Raw genomic sequence first — 20,750 nt, 5'->3', positions numbered from 1 at the left:
CAAAGCTCACTGGGGTTCGAGGCTTAATCCACATTAGTGTATGTGTGAATAGTGCACAGTGGGCTGCTTATGAGACATTACAAGGATATCAGTATGTAGCCATGGAGTACCGCTGACTTTCACAAGCAAATACACAGCATAACCCTGTTTGATACCAATTACTCTTGAGAAGAAATTATCTTACATGAATGAGAGGAAATGATCGCTTGTATAGAAAAAAAAGACCGGGCTAAAAGAGATAATGCTGCAGAGAAGAAAAACAGGGTCATTTCTTAACAGCAAGAAATTGACAAAAAAAAATGACAGTAGAAAAACATTTTGCTCAGTAGTAGACTCGGTTCAGTGGAGTTCAATTGGCGTCTTGTGCATAGGTGCTGAATGTTACATTGAGTGAATGTGTTTTTGCAAATCACATATGCATGGCACTACTGTTGTATTGATATAGTCTATGACTTTAAGTTTTATGGATTTTGAGCTCTCACAAGACAGAAATAAGAGCATACATTTGTACACTGACACACACTTTCAAACAGATGCGTAGAGACACTGCTCTGTCTGTCAGCTCCTTGATAGGATAACAGTGCTGATAGGTCAGCCATAAAATTGAACTCCGGTATCTAGGCCACTTTATTTCAAATGAGAAAAATTAAAAGCTTTTCTGAGGGACTTCTAATCCAGAAGCGCACACACGTACATGCAGACGTTCAGCACACAAAATGAGTATGTTGAATGAATCGGCACCGGTGCGTATGGGGAAGGATTTGTTGGAGCATTAAGCTGCCTGCACCCTCTTGTTATCGGTTAGGAGCCAGACAGATTTGGGATAAGTGAATTCTGAGCAAGGCAAGAGGAAGAAATTGGCTCTCTACTTCCTATTTACCTTCTTTCCATACATCGCATCCATTTTTATGATCAGAGGAGTTGGGATAAAACTTGTAGCAGCTCACTAATACTGACTGGCTGCTTCAAAGGCATGTAAAGATCTGATTGGCTCTTGGGATGGGTATGTTTCTGATTAGTCATACAGGTGGTAGAACAGTGCATATATGTAGATGTGTGTATGTATATGTATATATATATATACTCCTTTTGAAATGCCCAGGAGTGCTCGCTATCTGAAAAAATAAATCATTTTCATCTTTTAATCACGTTTTCTCCAGGGACTTATTTTCGTTTTACTGTGTAATCGCTTGTTAAATAAACAAGCAAAAAGCTACAAATCTTAAATGAGCAGCTGCCTCTTAATTAGCTCTTATGTTATGACATCCTTTGGCTATGATGGTGTATCTCCACTAAATTCAGAAAAAAACTGCGGAAAAGCTCATCTATGCCTTGTCAATCTACAAATTCCGACTTTTTTGAAACCCATCTTTCTCAGTAATCAATCACGCACTTAATGACATCCAGAGTCCCCTGCTTTGGTCTGGTCCGAATACTGAACAAATGTGTAATTCATTGACTGGTGTAAGAAGTGAGGTAATTATACATTTATTGCACAAATAATACTGCGCCTTAACAGTGCCTGTGACCTTGCAAAGAGATTAATGCCCTTTCGGACTGGCTCAGAATCACTAAGGAAAGAGAATTTATTCCTTGACAAGGAGAGGGGGGGAGAAAAGAGGATGGATTTTCTCTTTATGAGCATGAGATGTCATGGGGTTCCAGAAGGTCTTATGATTAAGTGTTAAGTTTCAAAACCTCATACAGAAACATTTCAGTGTTGTTGAACAAAGTCAACCTAAATGGAGGGTACTTTCTTTTCAAACTTTTAATGAGAAACAAGGGCATTTGTTGCAAAAGAAAAAAAAAATTGTAATGTGTTTAATTGATCTTTATCTTGTGTCATACTACTAACCTCCCAATAGGCTATCATGGCTCAGCTGCCTCAGGAAGAGAAGGCCAAGATTGCTGAACAGGTAGAGAGTTTCAGGCAGGAGAAGAGCAAGCTGGACGCAGAGGTCGCCAAGTGGGACGACAATGGAAATGACATCATTGTGCTGGCAAAGCAGATGTGTATGATTATGATGGAGATGACTGACTTCACCAGGTACATCCATTCCCATGTCAACAATAAGAATGCTGGAAACATTAGACAAATAACATTATAATGTGAATCTGAGGGCTTTAGTATCAACTTTAGTATCAAGGGGTACTAATATGCACCCTTTAGTGGTAAATAAGGTACAAATGTGTACCTTTTAAAAATGTTATGCCCCATTTTTTCTGACAATGTAGCTGCTTGTGTTTCTTTAGTTTGTTCTGATTGGGGATTTACTAGCATATGTTGGGGGATTGCTTGCTTTCTGTGCAGCTTGCATTCTGCCCTTTTTGAGGAATCAGCTAATAGAGTAACAATCTGGGTTTTTGTGCTACTGCAGAGGCAAAGGCCCTTTGAAGAATTCCTCTGATGTGATCAATGCCGCAAAGAAAATCGCAGAGGCCGGATCCAGAATGGACAAGCTCGCCCGTGCCGTGGCTGACCAGGTCAGAATACCCTTTTCTTTTTTTGTCTTCCTCTATCCATTTCTTTGAGGATGTGAGATCAAAGCCCTGGGTTGTGTTTAATATAATGAGCTCCTATGAGGTGTGGAATTTATTATCAGATGAGCACCATCTTCAGAACCAGCTGACTGACACTTTTTAATGGTTAATCAACTGTACTCCTTGTAAAAAAAAAGAAAGGCTAAGGATGTGTCAGTGAGTGCTAGCATGTGTTGATGGCAGCTACTATATCATGCACAATTTTCGTTCATTCAGTATGTAGTGCACTTTAATGTTTTCATAAAATATTATGCACTTTTTTCAAGTCATAGTATTATTTGCTCATAATTAAGTAACCATATAGGGGTAGATTTTGAAAGGATTGGATGTAAATTGGACGAGTGTTAAAAATTTGAAAAACTTGAAATTGTTGGAAAGTAGCAAACCTGTCTACCACCCTGCCTATTTGGGGAGAAGACAAACTTGGTAGTAAGGGCTGAAGGTTTTTCAGAGTTGTTCGTGGTCTTAGTCAAAGGCAAAAAAAGAGTTCTCACTGTTAAAGCAGGGATGAAGTCAACTTTGTTTGCTGTCCATTTGACAAAACATGGTTAGGGACTAGCAAGAGATCACAACTAACAATGAGTGCAACTGTTTTGTGTGCAGACATCTTTAGACTTCTGTCTTTGGTATACAGTGGGGATGAAGTGAGAGCACATGACAGGAAACACGATAGTATTGGAGAGAAAATAAAAGGAATGCTGCATGTTATCGCCACACATGTTGAATTATGGCTTGGTTTGCTTGGGTTTTGTTTATTTATATAGCACTAATAAAAAAAATAAAAAACCTGAGGTTGAATCAAAGTGCTTTACATAGTATCAGAACAAAAAGTTTCAGAACTATATCCGAACTAGTATCAAATCTTTCACCAGGTTCCTGAATACTGATAAGGATGTAGCAGATGTAATCGATAAAGGCAGCTCATTCTATAATCTCGGTCCCATAACTGCAAAAGCACGATCACCTTTTTGAAGGCGTTTTGTCCTTGGAACTGTAAGTAGTTTTTGGTTTTCTGACTGCAGTGCTGTAAGGGGATTATAAGGGATCACCAGATTAGTGAGGTACATAGGGGCCTTATTATTTAAAACTCTATATACAAACATAAAAATCTTATTTGATTCTAAAATGAACGGGAAGCCACCGCAAATTTGCTAAAGCTGGTGAAATTGACTCAGATTTCTTGATCCTATTTAAGAGCCTCGCCGCTATATAGAAAATACCATCATAAATGCTACCATTTAGAGAATTACTAAATTCAAAACGAGATCAAACAAAAGTATGAATGACTCTTTCAAGATCTACATTTGATAAGAAAGATTACATTTTTTGTTAAAAGACACTGATGATAAAAGCTGGCCCGCACCACAAAATTGATTTGCTTTTCCTTTTTAATTTATAATCAATTATGTAACCTACATTTCTTACCGATATTTTAAAGTATGGTTCCAACCCGCTCAAATCATTTGAGTCATTTGACTGGCCAAATACAATTATCTTTGTTTTGTCCTCATTTAACATAATTAAATAATAAAAAAAAATCCATCCAGTTTTTAATATCGTTTAGGCAAGCTAACGGAGCATCCACGGATTTTGTTGGGTGCCTTAGTGGTAAATACAGTTGAGTATCATCAGCAAAACAATGGAATGATACTTCGTGCTTTCTAAAAATGCTACCCTGTGGGAGCAGATAAAAAGAAAAGAGAGGTAAAATAGACCCTTGTGGCACACCCCACAACAGGCATTTATTGGTGGAAGTTCTATTTCCAAAATGTACTGAAAAATATCTATCAATAACAAAGGATTTAAGCCATTTCAAGACTGCGTCTTTTAAACCTACTGTGTGTTCCAGGCGAGAAATAAGGATATTATGGTCAATCATGTCAAATGCTGCACTGAGATCCAGCAACACTGAAACCACAGCATCTCCTTTATTTAGACCTAGAAAAATATAATTTAACACTTTCAACAGTATAGACTAAATGAACTGCTACTCCAATGGAGTTATATGAATGACATATTTTTTGTAGACCAAAACCCAGAAACGTGTTAGTATTTTAAGACTTCTGGTTAACATAAGCACAATAAATTTCCCTTTTTAACATTTTTATTAGCATTATTCTACAACAGAAAATATATATATATATATATATATATATATATATATATATATATATATATATATATATATATATATATATATATATATATATATATATAATATATTTCTTTTATTTGTTTTGTATTATTATTATTATTATTATTATTATTATTTACTTTTATTTAAAAAAAAAAAAAAAAAAACAGTTGCTAACAGGTGGCTAAATGGAAGTGCAAAGATCCTGTTGGGAACCAGGGTGCCTATAAAAAAAAAATGTAATCACTGTAGCACTCTGTAGGACAGCTCTACTATACTACACTACTAAATAATAAGCCACTCCTACCTTACAAAAACCTACCTGTTTTCCGTAATATGGCTTACTGAATGACAGTTTTTATAGGAAAGACAAAACCCAGAACAACAATCATTGCAATTATCAAAGGATTTTACATTTGTTTTTTTGTTTTTTGCTACTACATAACAGGAATGGGCCTTTTGTTGTCATCAATGGTGGGAGACTAATCAAAAAGATACAAGAAGCCTGAAACCTGCTGTGTCACCACTGGCCAGGCTTCTTGTTGTTTTTGTTGTTTTCTTGCCGTATTTCTTTTCCCTTACATAAAGGGAAAGAGTGAGGGGGAACCTGATCACACTGCTGATCAGAGTGTAATCCGAGTGTACGAGCACATCGGAGATGGTCAGACAGTTACTGCTTTCCAAATCAGAACTCCCCTCCCTTCCCTTCAGGCCATTGTGTTCCGCCCATAGCAGCAATCCATCCTCTCTACTGCCACATTTTGTGTTTGTTGGGTATTCTGAACAGGTGGCTTGACTTGTCCCTTATCGAACCTTTTTCCCACTAACACAGTATTTACATCTAATGGCCATCTGGGGATCACAGGACTCATCAAGGGACTGTATTCATTTCAGAAAGAATCTCTGAGTAGGCGGTATAAAACAGAACCGGGTGCTCAATAATCAAGCTGCCCCTCAGTGCTGGAAAAGACAAAACAATTCAGAAACAAAAGCATAGCATCATAGGATTTGCTTCATTTGCTGTAAATAAAGCTTTGGATGTTCCAGTAAGTTAAATGTAAAATGGTGGAATATTGTACAGCTGTGGTTGTCAAAAACAATGCTAATTGCAACTAATCATATAACAGCTGAAACAAGACTTTAAAAAGAAGAACTTAAAAGGAAGCGCATGTATTTCAGTGAAAATATCTGCCTACTTTGGTTATGTTCCACAAAATAACAGACTAAAATGGATGCAACTGGAAAGAAAATTTGACCATGCTTACAGTTCAGCTGGTATTAATATATTTTAAATAATATTTTAAATATGTTTTTAAAGCTTTTTTTAATTTTTAAATGCACAGTGGTGTGTGGTCATCGGAAACATACTCTTATTAACTCCTGCAATTGCTGCACTTTACACAGCAGACCTAAAGCTGCTGGGCCCTGGAGGCGAGAAAAGAGGGTTCTATATTTTTCCCTTTCCCTCTTGCCATCCTCCGGCACAGCGAGAGGTTGCCTCCTGAAGAGAGACACTCGATCGCTGAACGCTAAGGACGTTACAGCTGCTCAGCCGTGTCAAAGATAAAGCAGCTTCAACAGTTATTAAATGTGTCTCATCGGTCTTTTTCACTCAAAGTTCAAGTGACGCAAAGGGAGAAAAAATTGTAGCCAACTATTTAACAACTTTTGACAACTTTTGACAGGACTTATTTCTTAAAGCAAAGTCGCTGAGTTAACTGCTGTGTTAGAAGTGTGTCAAAGCGGTAATCTTGTCTTGGCATGCAAGGTGCTGCATGGGCAAAATTTGTATTTTTCCAAAAAGTCCAGCAACTGCACAGGGGTCATTTTTACATTTAAATACACTACATAGAATGAATCATTTTCTTGTTGACAAATTCTTCATATTACAGTTTTGACATTTTAAATGCAACTGATCTATATACCAGAAATAGTTGGAGGATGGGCATATGCTAACACATGTAGGATTTTTGTACTTCTAAATAGTTATCAAAACAATGAAAGTCAGTTAAATGGTATAAATAGAGGCAAGTAAAACTGGTCTGATCTCAATTCAAAGTATGTACACATTACCAATTCTATTAGCCAATGTCTTAGTTTATGAATATTAAGTAGTTTGTGACTGCAGGAAGTAGGGCTGTGCAAAAAATCAAATGTTATTTTCATGCGCATCTCGTCAGTAAAGGCACTCCTGTGATTGTAAGTACATCTCCAGTACGTGCGTTCAGATCAGGGTTGCCAGGTTTTCAAAACAAATCCTGCCCACTTGCTTCTCAAAACTAGTCCAAAACTAGCCCAATTGCGTTTCCAAGAGGTTCCCCGATAGAAATTGCATCCCGGGGTTAAAATAAACCTTTTTTGGCAGGGTTGCCTTGGTAAACTTTGCATTTGAGGGGCTAAACATCACGTCATTGGTATTGGGGTCGCTTCAACCTCGGGCATGAAAAACAACCGCGGACTTGGCAACACTGGTTCAGGTGGAGCGGCATTTACTACACAGAGCCGTAGTCCACTGACAAGCTACACAAAATCGCTTTCAAAATAGACAAAGAATCGTCTCCGATTTAGAAATCGATTTTGTGTAGATTGTCAGTGAACTACGGCTCTGTGTAGTAAAGGCCAACCAGTGTTGCCAAGTCTGTGGTTGTTTTTCATGTCCGAGGGTCGAAGCGACCCCAATACAAAAAAACGTGATGTTTAGTCCTTAAAATGCAAATTTTACCAAGGGAACCCTGCCCCCCAAAAAAATATGTATATTAGAGTTGGGTCCGAGTCCACCTTTGTCGAGTACGAGTCAAGACCAAGTCCACAAACATCGAGTCCAAGTCCGAGTCCGAGTCCAAAAGGGGCCGAGTTGGACTCAAGTCCGAGTTCTTAAAGGCCGAGTCCGAGTCGAGTCCGCCCGAGTCCAGAAAGTAATTAAATTAAAAAAGATTATAAATTGGTATTGTACATTTTTACATTCTATTAATATTTTAACCTTTCAACACATTAAACCAATGGCAATATAAAAATGTAATAAAAAAAATACCACTGTTACATCTAGTCATTGCCATTGAACATTTTTATTTTATTTCAACAGAACTAGTTTCCTATCAAAAAAGGTTTCAAAGGTTTTATTGTATTACAAGTGCATGAAAATACAAATGAACCTGTTTTATTATTGTATCACACTATATTGTCCTCCAGTTAAAGATGACATTTCAGTTATTTAATGCCTCTCCCCCACATTTGACAGAGGTAAAGTGCAGCCAATGAGGAGATCCTTAATGATGACATTATGAATTTCTTGTTGTCTTGGAGAACTTGCATCATAAAGTTGCATTGCTTGTTTGGTCAGGTCTGGTCTTGCAAATCCTGCAATGCTGAGCTGTGCAGCATCTGTTGGTTGCTGCTGCTGTCTTTGGTAGTCGGTTGCATCGGTTTTCGGATCACCAGTACACTGAACCGAAAACTGTTTCTTTCGGAGGCGTCCGATTTGAGAACCGATGAACTGATGATACTGATGAACTGATGAACTGATGAATTTTTCAAATATTTTGTTAAACATCGGAAAGTGTGATAAAACTATATAATATATATATATATATATATATATATATATATATATACGTTTTTTGTTAAGATAGGGGCTACATGTTTCTAATCTGCATATTGTAGATTATTTATGGGGCCAAAGGGGTTTTCAGGGAAGTTGGACAATGATTAAGACTCTAAAGACTCCATGTTTAATATGAATAAGAGATGATTTATGAAATATCTGTACTGTATTTATAGTTAATGATGACAGATTCACAAACTGAGTTTGTAGTAAACAGAACATGAACACGAGTAGAGCAGCTGATGATACTGAACTGCAGCATGTGCCGGTGTCCTGACATTTTATCCTACCCTGTCAGATTGTCCTACCCGGGTTTTGAGCGATTCTCGTTCTCGAGTCAAGAACCGGTTGTATCAGTTTTCAGATCATCAGTACACTGAACCGAAAACCGTTACTTTCGGACGCGTCCGATTCGAGAACCGAGGAGCTGATGATACTGCGCATTCGTGATTCAGCATGAAGCCGACTGACTCACAGCGCGTCTGAACCGAACTGATTCTTTTGGTGATTGATTCTGAACTGATTTTGTGCTAATGTAATGAGTGCGGGTAAACCGAGGGCTTGAATGAAGGGCAATCTGACGAAACGTAAGTTCATTTAATAACAAATACATCGCAATGGATTATGTATCCGGTTAACTGTTTTTTTTTTCAACCGGTTTATTGAATCAAACCGTCCGAAAGAACCGGTTCGCGGAAAAGAATCGAACTTCCCATCACTAATCCACATTGATATCCAGTGAGTGGTGCGTGTGTTTCGTCTGCAAGCATGAGACTTCTGCCTGCCGGTGTGGTGCAGTAAAATGACAGAAGGGGAGACATTCATTATGTAACCGTGATACACACTAAATGTAAGCTTACGCTGGGTTAGGTTCGGAAGGAGCTAAGTGATATAAACTGTACCCATAAAAGGAAATATCAGACCAGGTAAGTAGTAACCAGTAACTTTTACTCACATTAATTTTGCAAATAGCAGTTGAAACACAATTGCATAACATTTATATGAAAAAAAAAAAAAAAAAAAAAATGGGCCCTTTAAAATAAATGAGTCTCTGATTTTGTCCTTTTGTAGTCGTTAAAGTCTGTTTTGTGATCACTTTCTGTATTAATCAATCCTGTCAATAGTTCGATGTCAAAAGTGTGTGTCACCAGTTCTGTGACAGTTCCTCCTTTTAAAAGGAAGTTTGCACTTGGATGAAAGTGGGTACCAGCTCAGGCGACTGATACTTTCCTACCACCAGGGGAAACGTTCGATGAGTTGGTCTGCATCTCTTCACGATCACACTGGGAGGCTCGCCATCGATAGAGAAGGATCTTCCAAGTAGTTTTCACTCTGTTCATAAGACCTGACCGAGACAAATACTGGTGAAAAAAAGAGTTTTCAAAACTCTCGGTTGCTCCTCCTTATTCTGTCTTCTGTGTTGGTTCTTTAGCTTGCTAATACACTCACTTTTATCACTCTGTTAACTTTATATATGTCAATTTCCTCTCGTTTCCCATCGCCATCAATCGTGTTCGTCTTCTCTCTTTCTCTCACATACTCGCGCGCATGGTTGAATCACGCAATTTGCCTCGTGTCCTGTCAATCATGTTCAGCTAGGGGAGGACTATCACTCCTGATTGGCTGATTTCTTCCTAAGGGATATTACACTATTTGGCTGTTTTTTTTTTTCTTAAAGGGATATTAATCTATTTTGGCAGATTTTTTTCTAAAGAGATATTACACTATTTTAATACAATTTTAAAGTAATTTTAACCCTGTATTGCCACTGGGTTACACACTCCCCTCCTTAACTGACATGAGTCCCTTCATGTTCTCTTTTTCTAATGATTACTTTCAAACGTTTCAACTAAAGCTCGATTAAATCCCTCTAGAATGGTCTGAGCAAAAGAAATCAAGGGACTGCCAAGTTGAGGGTAAGTAAATTTCCTAGGTGCACTTCTGGAACGTTCTGACCTACGTGGAGGTTCACTGGTTATCTCATTGATGTCATTGTCAGTTTCAACAGTAGAACTTGGGTCACTGGTTATATCTGTTTGAGGGCTATTCTTTTGAGACTGACATTGTGAATCCTCTCTTCCCATTGCAAGTTGCTCATGTAGGTACTCCTCTAGATGTTGTAATGATAGTTCTTTTTCCATTTGGGATGTGTTGATCTCATTTACTCTCTCTGTTTCCATATCTCCATCCATTTTTTCAGTTCTTTCCTCAGGTTCAACTGTAAAAGGTAAGTTCTCTTCAGGTTCAACTGCAACAGGTAAGTTTTCCTCAGGCTCCAAATACATGGAACTTCTCTCCACAGAATTAGGACCGTTTCCAGCAGGGGACACATCAGGTATGGTTCCAGGTAAGCTTTGTTGTTCAATGCCATGTAGGGTTTCAGAATCAACAGGTAAGTATTCAGCTCCAGCCCGTGTGCTTCTTCTGCAAGCTGCCTCACCATTTTCCTTAGGCATATCCATGACTTTAAACAGTGTTGTCTCTACCTCAGAAACTTTCATGGGGTAAAATTGAGGATCCATATCATCATCATCCTCTGAACAGGTAAGTTGTTCACTTGGTTGGGAAAATGTCTGCTTGGTTCTGAGTCTACGTGCGGGTTTTGGCTCGACAACTTCCTTTTCTTCAGAAAGGAAACCACAAGGTAGGAGCAGATCACGATGTAATGTGCGAGTTGGCCCATCCTGACCTTCAGGACACACCACATAGACGGGTAAGTCTCCTGCTCTCTTTTGCACAATACAGACTTTTGACTCCCATCGGTCAGCCAGTTTGTGCTTTTGGCGAAGTCGAAGATTTCGCACAAGAACTCTGTCTCCTGCCTCAAGTGTGGATTCTCTTACTCGCACATCAAACCTCTTTTTGTTCTTATTAGCCACTTTTTCCGCATTTTTAGTTGCAAGCTGATAGCTTTCCCTCAATTGATACTTGAGATTTTTCACATACTGGGAATGTGAAGTAGATGAACTGTCTTTGACTGGTAACCCAAATGCGATGTCTATGGGTAATCTGGGCTGCCGCCCAAACATCAATTCATATGGTGAAAACCCTGTGGCATCGTTTCTCGTGCAATTGTATGCATGAGTGAGTGGTTTGACATGCTCACGCCACTTTGTCTTCTCCTTTTCCTGCAAGGTTCCCAGCATGCTCAGTAATGTGCGATTAAATCGCTCCACTGGATTTCCTCTGGGATGATATGGACTTGTCCTCACTTTACGGATGCCGGCCAAAACACAGAGCTCTTTGATGGTTCGAGACTCAAAATCGCGCCCCTGATCACTATGGAGACGTTCTGGGAACCCATAGTGACTGAGGAACTGCTCCCATAGACATTTGGCAACTGTGCTGGCCTTTTGATCTCTCGTTGGAATGGCTACTGCATACCGTGTAAAGTGATCGGTGATGACCAGGATATCTTTGGTGTTATGACTATCCGGTTCTAAAGACAAAAAGTCCATACAAACCAGTTCCATTGGCCTGCTGGTGTTGATATTGACCAGAGGTGCAGCTTTCTCTGGCTGACTTTTCCTCTTGACACATCTCTCACAGTTCTTGATCTTTGTCTCAATATCAGAAGCCATTTTTGGCCAATAAAACCTTGACCTAACCAGCTCAAGAGTACGTTCAATACCCATATGTCCCATCTGGTTATGCAGACTGGTAAGTACTGATGACCTTAACACATGTGGCAGAACAAGTTGGAAAACTGGTCTATTGTCACACTGTCGTCTCCTGTACAATAGGTCATCCTTCAATTCAAGGCGACTCCTCTCCCTGAGCATCAGCTGAAACTCTGGCGACTCAGTCTTGCAACTGGTAGGTACATGTTCTTGGGACTGAATACATTCTATGATGTTTCTGATAACTGGGTCTGCTCTTTGTAGTTTTGCAAGATCATCTGTGCTGTACTTTGGAACTGTAAGAAGACTTGGGAATCCTTCCTCCTCAAACTCAGTAGGGACGGCCTCTGGATGTATAGCTAGAGACTCTACTAAGCAAGGATTAGTGAAGTCTTCCTCGCCACAACCAAGAATATGGCACTCACAGGACGCCTTAACTGTTTCGTTGCAGCAGAAATCATTTCTCTCAGGATTTAGATGGTGAGAAGTGAACTCATGTATCCTCTGACTTTCGCCCTGAGACTGGTTGTCATTTATTAAATCACCATGAGGCCTCCTTGACAACCCGTCAGCATCCTGGTTCTGCTTGCCTGCCCGATATGTGATGTCAAACGTAAAAGTGGACAGTGAAGCTAGCCAACGATAGCTAGTGGCATCTAGTTTAGCAGTGGTAAGTATATACCTCAGCGGATTATTGTCAGTGACAACTTGGAAGTAGTTACCATACAAGTAGTCGTGGAATTTTTCAGTGATAGCCCACTTTAAGGCTAAAAATTCCAACTTATGCGCTTGGTATCTTGCCTCACTGCGTGATAATCCTCTACTGGCATAGGCAATGACACGACTCTGTCCATCCTGTTCCTGATACAATGCCGCTCCAAGTCCAGTTGTACTGGCATCTGTGTGAAGGGTATATGGTAATTTAGGATTTGCAAATCCTAACACAGGGGACGATGTGAGCTTGTCTATGATGTTCTCGAAAGCCTGCTGACAAGCAGAGGTCCATCTTTCCGCAAAAGGCTCCTTGGGGTTAAAGTATTTGCCAGGTGGTTGGGTTGGCTTGTTTCTTCTTTGAGTTGGCGGATAACCAGCAGTCAGGTTGGTCAAAGGCTTTACAATCTTGGCATAATCTTGTACAAATCTCCGATAGTAACCAGAGAAACCCAGGAAGGATTTTAATTCTTTCAGGGTCTGAGGTCTTGGCCAGGTCTTGAGTGCTTTAACCTTTTCTGGATCCGTCTCAACTCCGTTCCTTGATACAATGTGCCCTAAGTAACGTACTGATGTTTGAAAGAAACAGCACTTTTCTGGTGATAGCTTAAGGCCACTATCTCTTAGTCGGTTCAAGACACTGATCAGTCGTTTTTCATGTTCTTCCAAAGACTTTGAGAAAACAATCAAGTCATCAAGGAAAACGAGCACTTCCCTCAGATGCATATCACCCATGCACTTCTCCATCAACCGCTGGAATGTGGAGGGTGCATTCGTTATCCCTTGTGGCATGCGGTTCCATTCCCAAAACCCTAGAGGGCAGACAAAGGCAGTTTTTTGTTTGTCGCTTTCCTCCATCTCGATCTGATAGTATCCAGATTTTAGATCCATTACAGAAAACCATTGAGACCCACTGAGTGCAGAAAACGACTCCTCTAAATTAGGTAGAGCATATGCGTCCCTGATAGTTTGGAGGTTTAGCTTTCTGTAGTCTACACACAGTCTAATATCACCATTCTTCTTTTTGACGACTACAATTGGTGATGAAAAGGGGGACTCAGATTCCCTGATAACTCCAGCATCAAGAAGGGTTTTGAGATGGCGGCGCACTGCTTCGAAATCTTGTGGATGTATTGGACGAGGTCGCTGTTTGAATGGAGTTTCATCTTTCAGACGAATGTGATGTTTTACTTTTTTTGTGTGACCGAAGTCAAGGTCATGATGAGCGAAAACATCAGTGTAGTTATTTAGCTTCTCGATTATTCTTGTCTTCCACTCCTCAGAAAGTGGTGAATCGCCAAAGTCAAACTCCAGTTTTTTCTCTTGTCGACTAGATGTGGTTGCATCTTGCTGATTATCAGAAAGAAATGATTCTTCATCTGGGTTAGTAGGTTTTTCAAAAGGATGAGTATCTTGCAAAATGTCTTGAACTACTGATAGCTCAGCAATGATACAGTTAGTTGGTAGTGTTATATCATGTTCTGTTTCATTTCTCAGTATTACAGGTACCTTGTAAGGATGTTGAGTTGGCATGGTGATAAGACAACAGTCTGTGAAGATTCCACCAGGTAAGGATGACATCGATGGAGGCTCCAACAACACAACTGACTCATTGGTAACGGTTCTTGCACCAGCAACTCCTTGTAGTATGACCTTCTCACCAGCAGGGATTGTGGCAGGTGTACTGCCTCTGATTTTTACTAGTCCAAGTCTACCACCGAAGCGTTGCTGGTATCGTAGCTGCAGGGTTCTGAGTACTTGGGCATAACCACAAAATGTTGTAGACCTGAGAGTGTTGTCATCACAGTACTCTTCATAAAGAGGGTCCAGAGTGTTCGTGCCAATGAGTACTGGTATACTGCTGTTTGAGCGAGTGTCTGGTACTATCAAAGCTAGAGTTTCTACTTCTGGTTCTGAAATGATAAACTCTTTAGGAAACTTCAGACTTATCGCCACATATCCAGCGTAAGGGACAGGTTCACCATTAGCTCCCTCAACCTCTAATATGTCACTCACAGGTTTGATTATGTACTCTGACAGATGGTCATTGTAGAACGACTGAGATATGGTGGTAACCTGTGAACCTGTATCGAGTAAGCAGTTGCACCCGACTCCACCAACTTCAACATTAGCTGTGCTCTTTCGTCCAACAAGTCCTTTTGGGACACTCCTGGCTTGTTTTACTTTCTGTTCTTTCAATATTGCTTTGGTCTTAATCTTTTGTTGAGGACTTTTCTGTTTTTCGGTTCCTGATCGTCCTTCCACAGGAACCGCTTCTAGTTTAAAGTGGAGGGGTTGCTTGATGCAGTCTTCTCATCCCAAGCCTGTTGCTTTTCTTTTAGCGTCAACCAGCACAGGATTAGCAGGGTTACTGCAGCTGCTAATTATGTGACCATCTTCCCCACATTTAAAACAGTACCAAGGCCGTGGTCTCCTAGTGGTCACAAACTGAGCTGAGGACTGCTTCTGAGACACAGGCTGGCTCTCTTTTGGCTTAGCCCTCTGAGCATTAGGCACTTTATTTCTCACTGCTTTATCTCCCTTGGAAACTGTGAAAGCAGCAATCTGAGCTTGGAGGTCTGCTATCTGTTTTTGAATCTGTTTCATGGTCGAAGGTATACTGTTATCTTGGATTTTCATGTCATAATCAGGGATTCCATCGACACACACAGCTTGTGCATTAGACTGGGCTTTTGTTTTTGTGAATCCAAGGTGCTGCTTCATTCGAGTTGCCTTGGCGGCTCGCTTATCCTCTTCAGTTCGCAACAACATCAAAAACTCTGAGAAGGTGGGTGGTTTATTTTGTCTCTGTTCCAGCTGGAGAGTTGCGATCACTGTATTATCCCAACGCCCTCTACAGAACTGTTTGAGAAGCTGTCTGTCTGCATCACTGGCACTTACAGCCCTCCTTTTCACAACGGCACTCAAGGATGACTGCAGTCTATGAAGGTAGGTAGATGGTTTCTCACCTGAATTCTGGTGAGTGTTAAGAAATTTTGCAAATAACTCATCACCATCCTCTACAGTTGCATATGCAGAATCAAGCAAACTCAGGTAATCTTGTGGAGTAGCATGACGATCTAAAGGCTTCACTACATTAGCAGCAGGGGGTAAAAGGCTATCAACAATTCTTCTCACCAACTGTGAATGAGAAACAGTGGGATCAGTCAAGTAGAAATCAACACTGGTTCGCCAGGTTTCATAATCCACCTCATAGTTCGGGCAAGGGACTTTTCCTGAGAAAATCCTCAATTTTGCAGGTGAGTGCAATTGAGATGAAATTTCTGCACTTTTCACAATGTGTTCCACCACTACCCGCTGAACTTCAGGTGTGCTGAGGTGATCAGGAGATAAGGTAAAGTTAGGCATGGGATCCCTCATAACAGATGGAGTGAATGTTGCTGCTGGTTCAATGTAAGACTGTCTTTCACCAGCAGTTTGACTTAATTCACCAGTGTAGTGAGGGTTAAATGGAGTTTCAGTGGAGTTATGTTGTTGTCCCAGTTGAGCTGGTGTGGGTCTGGGCTGAGCTTGAGTCGTAGGTAAGATGGGCTCTATCCTTTCACTCACTGACGGAGTTGGCTCATGAACTGTCTCTACTTCTTCCACTGGGGCCTGTGCTCCAATAGTTTCTGTAATCCTTGTCAACTCCCCTCGCAACATAGCCAGATTAAGTGGTGTGTCATTTGAGGACATGTTTCTAAGTCCAGACAGAAAAGTGTGAGTGACTTCAGTGCCTAGTTTGCTGCTGTGAACACTAGCTAGTGTTTTTACATGGTGTATGACATTGGAGTCCTCAGAACTGGGTCTATCTAGCGGCAATATAGTTTCAAGTGACTGCAGTGTTGCCCCTGATTTAAACTCAATGATGGCTTGTTTGTGATATTCAGACTCAGGATTCTCAATCTTAAAGGTTCTACTGATTGACCCCCATTGCTTCAAGTAATCGAAAATCTCCTCATCTACAGGGGTATAGGATAACCCACTTACTATGACTGAATTTGGTACTTTGATATTTTCGTTCTCAACAATCTCCATTTTACAGGTGTAACACTCAACCCTGAAATTTTCAAACTTTTAACAAAAAAAAAAAAATTGCAAATCAAAGTGTTATTCTAACTAGCTTTCCTGAATGGCAACAGTCTACTCACAAAGCTCCTGGCTGGCTCGCCAAGTTTATGTAACCGTGATACACACTAAATGTAAGCTTACGCTGGGTTAGGTTCGGAAGGAGCTAAGTGATATAAACTGTACCCATAAAAGGAAATATCAGACCAGGTAAGTAGTAACCAGTAACTTTTACTCACATTAATTATGCAAATAACAGTTGAAACACAATTGCATAACATTTATATGGAAAAAATAAAAAAAATAAAATGGGCCCTTTAAAATAAATGAGTCTCTGATTTTGTCCTTTTGTAGTCGTTAAAGTCTGTTTTGTGATCACTTTCTGTATTAATCAATCCTGTCAATAGTTCGATGTCAAAAGTGTGTGTCACCAGTTCTGTGACAGTTCCTCCTTTTAAAAGGAAGTTTGCACTTGGATGAAAGTGGGTACCAGCTCAGGCGACTGATACTTTCCTACCACCAGGGGAAACGTTCGATGAGTTGGTCTGCATCTCTTCACGATCACACTGGGAGGCTCGCCATCGATAGAGAAGGATCTTCCAAGTAGTTTTCACTCTGTTCATAAGACCTGACCGAGACAAATACTGGTGAAAAAAATAGTTTTCAAAACTCTCGGTTGCTCCTCCTTATTCTGTCTTCTGTGTTGGTTCTTTAGCTTGCTAATACACTCACTTTTATCACTCTGTTAACTTTATATATGTCAATTTCCTCTCGTTTCCCATCGCCATCAATCGTGTTCGTCTTCTCTCTTTCTCTCACATACTCGCGCGCATGGTTGAATCACGCAATTTGCCTCGTGTCCTGTCAATCATGTTCAGCTAGGGGAGGACTATCACTCCTGATTGGCTGATTTCTTCCTAAGGGATATTACACTATTTGGCTGTTTCTTTTTCTTAAAGGGATATTAATCTATTTTGGCAGATTTTTTTCTAAAGAGATATTACACTATTTTAATACAATTTTAAAGTAATTTTAACCCTGTATTGCCACTGGGTTACAATTAATTTATCATTTCAATTTTATGCTGGTTTTATTGTTACACATGACGTGGACTCGACTGTACTCAGAATATTTTCCGAGTCCAAAATGTTCAAGTCCATGTCAAGTCCGAGTACAAATTCACCCGAGTGCGTGACAAGTCCAAGTTCATTCAAAATTGGACTCGAGTCCGGACTACCATTTAACCCAGTTCGAGTACCCCAACTCTAATGTATATATTTTATCGCCCGGAACGAAACGCGATTGGGCTAGTTTTGAGAATTAATTGGGCAGGTTTTGTTTTGAAAACCTGGCAATCCTGATCTGAACACACTTGCTGGAGATATACCACTAATCACAGGAGTGCCTTTACTGACAAGATGTGCATGAAAATAGCATTCGATTTTTTGCACAGCCCTAGCAGGAAGGTTACACAGCAACATGATCATGGCCTAATTAATATTCATGAGACAATCAATCGCTGTGTCATCACATCAAAAAACAGTCCATGCATCACTCCCCGCTGGCTTCAAAACATTTAAAGGAAATTAAGGATGTTTTATTTACTGTAATACGGGGGCTGGTGTCCATTATGAAATGTATCTTTAAACCCTCAGGGATGAGAAGTACTTTGCATTTCATTTTGTTTGTTTTCTACTGTGCTTTATATTTATGTGTACAGTTTTCCTATTGCCAAATTGCAGGAGGTTTACGAATGAGTCTACATGGCCAATATGTGATGATGACAATCCCTTTAGTCATCTTCAAGATGGAGCTAATTTCATCTTCAGTTATTATGGCTTCACCCTCCTCACCTCATGTTTGCTCTACATAGTGACTGTATATAAGGGTCAAGTCTCTGCTATGTGTTCCCATCTCTTTTAGTGTCCAGACTCAGCCTGTAAGCAGGACTTATTGGCATACCTCCAGAGAATCGCCCTCTACTGCCACCAGCTCAACATCTGCAGCAAGGTCAAGGCTGAGGTTCAGAACCTGGGAGGAGAACTCATTGTTTCAGGGGTAAGGCGATATTAGGCGTACATACTATGACCATGTTTGATTAATGCACTTTAAAAGATTGGTTTCAGACTGACTAAACTAATAATGTTGTCTTTTTTTTAAAATGTCATGTAAATGATTTAAAGTACAGTCATACTACTGTTTCATTGATATATAGTCATGCATTTGTAAATTTGGGAAAACAGCAACAAAAGCTCCATAGTACTGACCTGTGAATTAGTATCATGTGACGACTTGTGACCAATGGAAGAGCAATACACAGCTTGCTAAGCTACATTAAAATAGCATATGCTTTGAAGCTGTACATTCACAGCATTGTAATAATGTTATAATAATGTTCACTGTATTGCTGTTTAGTTCAGCATATCAGCTGAATCAGCATATTAGCATAGTATCAGCAAATCGCCATATTAGAATGATTTCTGAAATTATAATGTAAAACTTATTTTAAATTCTAACAATATTCACTATATTCCTGTTGTTGTTTTTATATTATTTTATTTTTGTTGCTGTTGTGTTGGTATATAATGATGGATTAAGAGATGAGAAAAAAAAAAAATGCCATAGCTTGTTTATAACTTGTTTACTGTTACTTACTTGTTATGCTGCTCTTGTGTACTGCTTGTTTATCATTTATGTACTGTTTCACACATTATTTAATTTTTTAATACTATGCATTAGGATCAAAACTGCATTCATTACTATATCATTCCATACATATCCATAGTAATCCTCAAAAGATACTTACTTGAATGTTCTCCTCCCCATTGCATTAGCTGGACAGCGCTACATCCCTCATCCAGGCAGCCAAGAACTTGATGAATGCCGTGGTCCTCACAGTCAAGGCCTCCTATGTGGCTTCCACCAAGTACCAGAAGGTGTACGGCACGGCGGCGGTCAATTCCCCGGTGGTGTCCTGGCGCATGAAGGCCCCGGAGAAGAAACCCCTGGTGAAGAGAGAGAAACCAGAGGAGTGCCAGACCCGTGTCAGACGAGGCTCGCAGAAGAAACACATCTCCCCCGTCCAAGCCCTCAGCGAATTCAAGGCCATGGACTCCTATTAACAGCGCACCACAGATACCCCAAACTCCTCCTCCTCTCTTGATTTCTTCCCCTCTTCTTGTTACGGCTTATTTTCTCGGAGCTGTATCTTGTTCCATGCAGCGACATGAGTATGTGCCCAGTAAATGTCTGTGAGTTGGAGGGGCTTGGCAACCCATCCTCTTCGAACCGAATTTCACTGTAAATGAGAAACAAACATGTGAAGGAAACATTTACAGTGCAGGCTGTGGTACAATTCATGTGATGTTCATTCTCGCTGACTGGCCATATATACACAGAGATATTAAAGAATATAATCTATGGTTTAGTAGTGTCAGCCCTAACCAAGGCAGAGGTGCTGCTTTCTTTCCTACTGATTTTTTTTCTAAATGAATATTGAACCTTAGTAATAGGAATAACTTATGTTGAAACAATTTTCTTCCTTCTTCCCAGTTATCCATATGGTGACTTGATGCACTAGTTTTTGCATTAAAAAAATCAATTTCTTTAATTATATTATTGTATCACTAACCATGGCAGCCAGGTTGGCTATAGTATTACATTTAGAAATGGACTAGTTGTGTGGTTTGCTCAGAGACTAGTAGAAACCTGCATATCTTTATAGTCCTGATTCTCTAATAAACCTTGCAATTGTGTGTGTGGAGTCAAGTTATTTTCTATTTGTTCCATTCAGCTTCATGATGGACTACAAGCAACAGTTGCACCAGCACCTGATGTATTATATTTGATGCCGCAAACACATTTTCTAATTAATGAATGGTACTTGCTGTGTGTTTGACAAGCAAGATCTTCTATCAAGCTCATATCCGTCACCAAACAAGTTTTGTGTTTGCCACACGCCGTGTTCTGAAATGACTTATCTGTGTCTGTAAACATTTTTGGTAATCCCAAATAAAAAGTTTGCTGTTGATTGGTAACTTTGAGAAGAAAAATAAGCAACAACAACAACAACAAA

At 39.9% G+C, this 20,750-nt stretch overlaps 1 protein-coding gene across 1 annotated transcript in view; it reads left to right on the top strand.

The window, feature by feature from the left end:
• LOC113078557 (catenin alpha-2-like) overlaps positions 1 to 20,431 on the top strand; it is a 33,259-nt gene extending 12,828 nt beyond the window's left edge. The window contains exons 6-9 of the mRNA XM_026250853.1: positions 1,866 to 2,047; positions 2,379 to 2,484; positions 18,599 to 18,733; positions 19,510 to 20,431. Coding sequence (XP_026106638.1) covers positions 1,866 to 2,047; positions 2,379 to 2,484; positions 18,599 to 18,733; positions 19,510 to 19,797 — 711 coding nt within the window. The 3' untranslated portion in view covers positions 19,798 to 20,431. The remainder of the gene's footprint in view (positions 1 to 1,865; positions 2,048 to 2,378; positions 2,485 to 18,598; positions 18,734 to 19,509) is intronic.
• The last annotated feature ends 319 nt before the right edge of the window (positions 20,432 to 20,750 follow it).

This window comes from Carassius auratus, unplaced genomic scaffold (genome assembly GCF_003368295.1).
Source record: "Carassius auratus strain Wakin unplaced genomic scaffold, ASM336829v1 scaf_tig00025997, whole genome shotgun sequence".
Taxonomy (NCBI): Eukaryota; Metazoa; Chordata; class Actinopteri; order Cypriniformes; family Cyprinidae; genus Carassius; species Carassius auratus.
The sequence above is the reverse complement of the archived record's forward strand: the minus strand, read 5'-3'. Positions and strand labels throughout refer to the sequence as shown.